At 37.2% G+C, this 7,888-nt stretch overlaps 1 protein-coding gene across 1 annotated transcript; it reads right to left on the bottom strand.

The window, feature by feature from the left end:
• Positions 1 to 6,460: 6,460 nt before the first annotated feature.
• Positions 6,461 to 7,120, bottom strand: LOC131638168 (uncharacterized mitochondrial protein AtMg00810-like). Its single transcript, XM_058908714.1, has 2 exons — positions 7,025 to 7,120; positions 6,461 to 6,928 (listed from the first exon to the last, which is right to left on the bottom strand). Exons 1-2 carry the CDS (start codon positions 7,118 to 7,120, stop codon positions 6,461 to 6,463), a joined length of 564 nt encoding a protein of 187 aa, XP_058764697.1.
• Between the last annotated feature and the right edge of the window lie 768 nt (positions 7,121 to 7,888).

Raw genomic sequence — 7,888 nt, 5'->3', positions numbered from 1 at the left:
AATAATTTATCCTCCTTTCTTCATAGTTTGTGATCCTTTGATCTTCTTCGTAAGTCTCGGGAAATCGGCTAGCGCGGTAAGTGTGGATGCGGGCGAAGGTATGAATGCAAATGTAAATGTATGAATGCATGAAAATGCAAATGCATGCGTATGCAAAAGACTCCTTGTATTATAACTCCTTGTATGTAGTGCAGACGTGTGACGTGTAATCCTAGGGATAGCCTTAGAGGCGACATTAGACCCTAGTGAAATCCTTGCAAGATAGATGTTATGACACGCCAATGGAAATCCCTTAGATTAGGGAGTATGTAGAAGGTAACGACTGGTGACCGTTCAAGACAATCACCAAATCTCATGGCCATCGAGAGGCCGTTCGACGTGTACCAATGAAGTTGTCCCTCGTGGGAAGGTTCTCTGTGCGGAACACAACCTATCTAAGGACGATATCGGACGAAATGAAAATCCCTACAGGCTAGGGACGAAATATGTATAGATGGAAATCCAAACCCTACACAAGTTAGGGGGTGCGCGGGAGCAAGCACGGGTTGACCGTTCAAGACAGTTACCAGCTCTCATGGCCATCGTGAAGCCAATCGACGTGCGTTAATGATGATGTCCTTCAGGGGAAGTACACGTCGTTGTAAAAACACATGGACATAAAAGAAAATCCCTACAGGCTAGGGAGTGCGTAGGAGCAAGCACGGGGTGACCGTTCAAGGCAGTCACTAAATCTCATGGCCATCTAGAGGCCAATTGACGTGCGTTAACGAGGACGTCCTTCAGGGGAAGGAAGAAGTCATTGTAAAGACACATGGACGTAAAAGAAAATCCCTACAGGCTAGGGAATGCGTAGGAGCAAGCACGGGGTGACCGTTCAAGACAGTCACTAGATCTTATGGCCATCGAGAGGCCAATTGACGTATGCTAACGAATATGTCCTTCGTATGAAGGATGTGATTTTAGAAATAGAATCCCTACTGGCTAGGGAATGCATAGATGCAAGCACAGGGTGACCGTTCAAGACAGTCACTAGGTCTCATGGCCATCGAGAGGCCAATCAACGTGCGTAAACGAAGATGTCCTTCGTGGGAAAGACACGTAGTTGTAAAAATACAAAGATATAAAAAGAAAATCTCTACAGGCTAGGGAGTGCGTAGATGCAGGCACGGGGTGACTGTTCAAGACAGTCACTAGGTCTCATGGCCATCGAGAGGCCAATTGACGTGCATAAATAGAGATGTCCTTCGTGGGAAGGACATGGTCTTGGAAATAGAGTCCCTGCATGCCAGGGAACGCGTAGGAACACCTGCAAAATTAAAACGCAAGACATTCGCAGTATATAAATTGCAAACATATAATAAGCACCTAAGCACAAAAGCCCTAAGTTCATAGGTTCGGCATGACGGTTTATGGGGGTCTACCCTTCCCATTGGTATGTTCTAGAAGGTCTCATGGGGTCGTTCGTAGCCTCCGAGACTTTTTGTCTCTTTGGATTTTAGAACAACTCATTTATCCATGAGGTTCGAGTTTTAGGGGTAGGTTCCCAGAGAGATCAGCTAAATACCAAGTCCAGCCCTCAACAAGGTCAAGCCTCGTATCAGACATTTCCGGATATTTAACCCACTCTGAGTGGAATTATAATAAGACTCGTAGGTGATGTAATTCCCCTCTGGTCTTAAATATAATTCCCACACTTATGTTTTAACGCAATTTATAATATCCCAACATAATACAATAAAACAACAAATATAAAAATATTTAATTAAATTGAATGTAAATGAATGAAATTGTAAATGAATAAATGAATAGATAAAAATTTAAAAATTTAAATATTTAAATATAAAAATCTAAATCCTAGAAGTTGTAAATAAATACATAAATAAAAATTTAAATATTTAAATATAAAATGAAAAGAAATAAAACCTAAATCCTAGAAATCGTAAATAAATATATAAATAAAAATTTAAATATTTAAATATAAAAAGAAAAAAAATAAAACCTAATTCCTAATCCAAAACTCTAATTTTGGCAAATTAGCCAAACCCTAAAAATTCGCCAAAAACCTGGATAATTTACCAAAAAACCTAAACCCTGCCAAAACCTATAGGAGCATAATAATTTACCATTTAGGTTGTCCCCAGCAGAGTCGCCAGCTGTAGCAACCTGCCCTAAAAATTAAAGGTTTTAGAGTCGCCACCGATTCTACCAGGGCGAATAGGAAACCCCACGCAGTATAAAGATATGGGGTAAGATTATTATAATCAGGTCAAGGGAAGGTGTTAGGCACCCTTAACCCTTTCCTAAGGTTTGCATCTAAGGTAAAGGCTTATGGCTAAAATATTCAGATTTAATAGCTAAGGAAATGAACAGGGGAAAAGTGAGATTTTGGGGAAGGGGACTCGCCTTGTTGCCAAGTGCCTACGTATCTCCTTAGGGAGAATTAGAGTCAACGTAGTTCGGGCAGGGTTGTACGCCTTAGAATTTAGTATGAATATGGAAAAGGTATTTTGAATTACCCATCGCAGTTTTGAAAAGGTATTTTGAATTACCTATCGTAGTTTTGAAATGATCGCAGTTTCGCAGTTTGAAATTCGTAGTTTGAAGATGAAAAAGTGTTTTAAGATGGCATACAACCCTGATTTAATATGTTTCCGTTAGGTGCGATGATCAATAGGTTTGATCACCATAGTTAACGGATTGATGAAGGATTGCTAACCATTCTACTAGATAGATTTGATTATCACGAATAGCAAATGAATGTATTTTAAATAATTATTAATTTATCGTTATCCCTCATAATCAATAGGTTTGATTATTACACGATAACGAATTTAGTATGCTAATCATTGTAACCAATAGCTTTGGTTAAAACCGTTTAGCAAAATAAATGTATTTTATTAATTTATTTCTCACCAATGCGACTATTAGATATAATCGGATCGAAGAGAAAATTGATTAAGGATAACCAATGGGATTTGGGCAAACCGTAATACTTTGATAGCCTTTCTAGGGTTTTTTTGTGATTTTTTTATAATTAAGATTAAAATAAATTAAATCGAATAATCGAGACAATCGGGAAAAATCCTAACCCTAGTCATTAACCTAATCCTAATTTAATTCCCTAATCCTAATTAAATAAACTAATTAAAACAAACAATATTAATTATCATTTTAATCTAAATATTTAAACAATAAAAATAAAAAAATATGATAAAGAACCTGGCTTGTACTCCAGTGTGGTGCATTGATGGATGTCCATGGTGTGCCCTGCAGGTTTGTGTGCGTCGGATCCTATTTGCTGGAGATCCAACGATTGTGATACGAGGGTGTATCGTAGGCCCTTCTGCAGTAACAGCACGCAATCTGGAAACAAATTAATTCACAAAAATATAGGTGGGAGCGAGGATCGAACCTGCGCCCCCTCACTCATCTAGCGCTTTTCAATGCCAATCCAACCAACGAATTCTTCTGTTTATCATACGCACTGGGATTAATATATATAAAAAAGTTTAAAACTTTTTAAACACAAAGATCCGCGCGCGAGCTCCTTCTTCCTCCTTAGACTTTCTGCAAAAAAAAAAAGAACCTTTAGCCACAGTTCTCCATGCGTAGCTAAAACCCCCTGCTCATTACACCTGTAAATCACAGCCAAGCAACACCAAACAATAATCCAAATTAACCAAGCACCATCCCCTGAGCATAAAAATATGATTAATTTGATTTAATTAGGTCTCTAATCGTATAACCCCAAATCAGAGCTTCAAAACCCTAGCCATGGTGGGTCTTCATACATGCTGTATAAATAAAATTAAAACATCCAAGTAGCTTGCAAACATCATCACGAATACAGATATATAATCAAAGTCAATCAAAAATACATGTAGGTATGAAATCGAACTTGAACATGAACCAACCAACATGAACGTGATTTTCACGTTTGGGAGCGTTTTGGTTTATTGGGACGGGCTGAAACCGTTCAGAGAATGCCGATGGAGCAATTAGAACCCTCAGAATGGCTTAAATCCTTTGCAATCCTGATCGGCCAGTCTCTTGGATGCCACAGATTTTTGTCTTTTAATCGTGTTGTTCAGGCTCTCCCCTTCTTCCAAAAAAAATCCCCCCTTCATCCCTTGTTACTCTTGTGCATATATAGTATAACTAATTAGGTTAACAAATTTGATGAGGAATCTTGTTCTTCAATGGCAAGATATTTGATTTGGAATCAATATCCAATCTTGCTATATTTTTTGATCTTCAATCAACTCTTGCTCGGTTCCTTTGCTTCCAAGGTTGACTCTTTTGGGCCTCTATGTGATCCAAACAAGGTCCTATGAACTAATCTTGTACTTGTGTATTTTATTTATATTTTAAATGAGTAAAAGAAATTAAATAATTATAAAATAATAATGATAAATAACAATAATTAAAACTAATAATAATGATAATCCTATTAAAATTAATAATAATACTAATCAATAAATATTAACCCTAAATAATAATATTAATATTAATTCTAAAAAGACTATCATTACCCTAAAAATAATCCCAATATATATAATTATTAAAACCTAATTAAAATAATAAACCTAATTAATCCTAATACTACCTAATAATAATCCTATTAATATTAACATTAATAATAAAAATTAATAATGCTAAATACTAATAGTTAGTCATGATAAAAAAAATAATAATAATCAAAACAAATGTTAGTAAAACCCAAAATACCCCAAAAAATAATAAAACCCTTGTAATAATTAGGCCCCACGTTTAGGTCCTAAACACCTGTTAATTACGCTCTTGTTTTAACTCAACCTGATTTATAAGAGAGCGAGTTTGACAATAGAAATGTCAAACCCCGTGACTCTTAATTTTGACCCTTGATGGATTAATAGACGTAGATTTGATCGGGCAAATTTTGGGGTATGACACACTCCCCCTCAATCACAGCAGTGATTACACATAAACAATAAACAATTACATATAGAAGACACACTTCAAAACACACCTTGATCTGCTTAAAAGCTTCAATCAAGAGACACACACTCGTGCTTAAAAGCTTAGAGTGACACAACAAAAACACAAACTAATTCCAACGCAATCATCAAAGATAATAGCGTGGATCACAAGAGACAGTTACAGAACAACAGTTCTTCACAATACACAATCTTCTGTCTGCATTCCAAATTAGGATTGCAGGTCTTTTTATATGCAGTCTTGGGCTTGGGCTTTTTAAGAAACACATTAGGGTTAACAAAGTTAACCTAATTCACACGCCAACTGTCTGTTACACAATGTGCTGTCAGTAGGATCTTCTGAACGAAATTTGCAGCACTCAATAAAAAGTTTCCTAAACAGATAAAAGTGATAAATCAGGAAACACAATTAATAAACACTAACAGCTCCTGCTGTCACACATGGATGTCATGACATCGATCATGACATTCACTACAAAACCTGTATTAGCTCCACACATATATGCAACCTGCATATACACAATCAACCAGGTATGTTTTACCAATAATGCAGCCATCATGCAAACACCTTCAATCTCCCCCTTTGGCAAATTTTTGGCTAAAACATCCTATCACACCATACCAGAGAAAAACTTGCAGCGGATAATCAAAACACAATAACACAAGCTAATACAAACAAACAACATACATCACCAGTATGCACACAGTGCTCAGACAAAAATAGACAGACAGCCATAAGAGTAGCACAAGCACAAACATATCAACACAAAGAAAAGCAAATAGAATTGTTGATCACACACAACCACCATTCTTGTTGTTCTGGGGTGACACATAATACTTCTCCCCCTGTTTGGCCACAAATGTTGCCAAAACCAACAAAAGTGTCTTCTCCACCTGTATTTTTTTTGTTTTTTGTTTTTTTGTTGTTGTTGACTCTATAGTTCTTCAAGGATGCAGAGTCCCAACTTGCTTCGCAAGTTCTTAAACTATGTAGCATCAAGAGCTTTTGTGAAGATGTCAGCTAGCTGAAGTTCAGTGTTTATGTGCTATAGGCAAATTACCTTGTCTTCGACAGGCTCTCTGATAAAATGGTGTCGGATATCAATATGTTTGGTTCTGCTATGCTGAATTGGATTTTTGGAGATATTGATAGCACTGAGATTGTCACAATATAAAGTCACGACATCTTGTGGAACATTGTACTCAGTCAGCATTTGTTTCATCCAGACCAATTGTGAACAACTACTACCAGCTGCTATGTACTCTGCTTCAGCAGTAGATAAGGAGACACAATTTTGTTTCTTGCTGAACCACGATATAAAGTTGCTACCTAGAAAGAAACATCCTCCAGATGTGCTCTTTCTGTCATCAGCACTTCCAGCCCAGTCAGCATCCCAGTATCCAGTCAAGACAGGGTTACTTCCGTTGGTGTACAGTATGCCATAGTCTGAAGTCCCATTTACATATTTAAGAATTCTCTTGACTTAATTTAAGTGACTTGCCTTTGGATCTACTTGATATCTGGCACACACTCCAACTACAAATGTAATATCTGGTCTGCTGGCTGTCAGATATAACAGGCTACCAATCATGCTTCTGTACAGACTCTGGTCAATACTTATGCCTCCTTCATCTTTAGATAGTTTTTGATGAGTTGGTGCAGGAGTTCTTTTGTGACTTGCATTGTCCATACCAAATTTCTTTACTATATTCTTGGCATATTTGCTTTGAGACATGAATGTGGAGTCTTCCATTTGCTTGATTTGAAGACCAAGAAAGTAAGTCAGTTCCCCAACCATACTCATTTCAAATTCAGTCTGCATTTGACCAACAAAGTGTTTTACCATTGTATCTGACATTCCTCCAAACACTATGTCATCCACATATATCTGAGCAATCATGATTCTTCCATCTGTGTTTTTGACAAAGAGGGTTTTGTCTATTCCACCTTTCTTATATCCATTTATGGTCATAAATTCAGTTAATCTTTCATACCAAGCTCTTGGAGCTTGTTTCAACCCATAGAGAGCTTTTCTCAGTTTGTATACATGATCAGGCAAGTTTGGATCAGCAAACCCTTTAGGTTGTTCTACATAAACTTCTTCGTTCAGATATCCATTTAGAAATGCACTTTTTACATCCATCTGTTAAAGTTTGAACTTCAGAATGCAAGCTACTCCTAGTAGAAGTCTGATTGACTCAAGTCTTGCTACAGGAGCAAAAGTCTCGTCAAAGTCTACTCCCTCCACTTGAGTGTATCCTTGAGCCACTAACCTGGCCTTGTTTCTTGTTATGACTCCTTGTTCATCTGTCTTGTTCTTGTATATCCATTTGGTACCTATGATATTTGTCCCTTCTGGTCTAGGTACTAGTTCCCATACTTTGTTTCTTTTGAATTGTGCAAGTTCCTCTTGCATGGCATTGATCCAAAACTCATATGCCAGGGCTTCCTTTACACTTTTTGGTTCGACTTTGGACACAAATAAGGAATTAGCTATAGTTCCTTTTGACCTGGTCATTATTCCATTGTTGAGATCTCCTATGATCAGTTCCTTGGGGTGATCTTTCTGAATTCCAATAGATAGATCTTTGCTGATTGGCTCAGGTTCTGGTTCTGAAGGAGTTTCATTGCCTACTTCAGGTTGGTTTGTCTGTTCAGCCTGAATTTTAATGAATGTTTCAACATTCTCTGTGACATCAAATTCTCCATGTTGATCATCAACGACCACATTGATGGATTCCATCATCACTTGTGTTCTGATGTTGAACACACTATAAGCCCTGCTATTTGTTGAATATCCCAAGAATATGCCTTCATCAATTTTGGAGTCCATTTTTCTCCTTTGATCTCGATCTGTTAGGATATAGCACTTGCTCCCAAAAACATGAAAGTACTTGACACTTGGTTTCTT

The sequence above is a fragment of the Vicia villosa genome, unplaced genomic scaffold, assembly GCF_029867415.1.
Source record: "Vicia villosa cultivar HV-30 ecotype Madison, WI unplaced genomic scaffold, Vvil1.0 ctg.002202F_1_1, whole genome shotgun sequence".
NCBI classification, from domain to species: Eukaryota; Viridiplantae; Streptophyta; class Magnoliopsida; order Fabales; family Fabaceae; genus Vicia; species Vicia villosa.
Note: the sequence above shows the minus strand (reverse complement) of the source record. Positions and strands in the feature narration are given on the sequence as shown.

Coding starts and splice junctions, on each gene's coding strand:
- LOC131638168 (XM_058908714.1), bottom strand. CDS start 7,120: ATGGATGTAAAAAGTGCATTTCTAAATGGATATCTGAACGAAGAAGTT. Junction 6,929..7,024: donor ATCCAAACTTGCCTGATCAT/GTATACAAACTG, acceptor AATGGATATAAG/AAAGGTGGAATAGACAAAAC.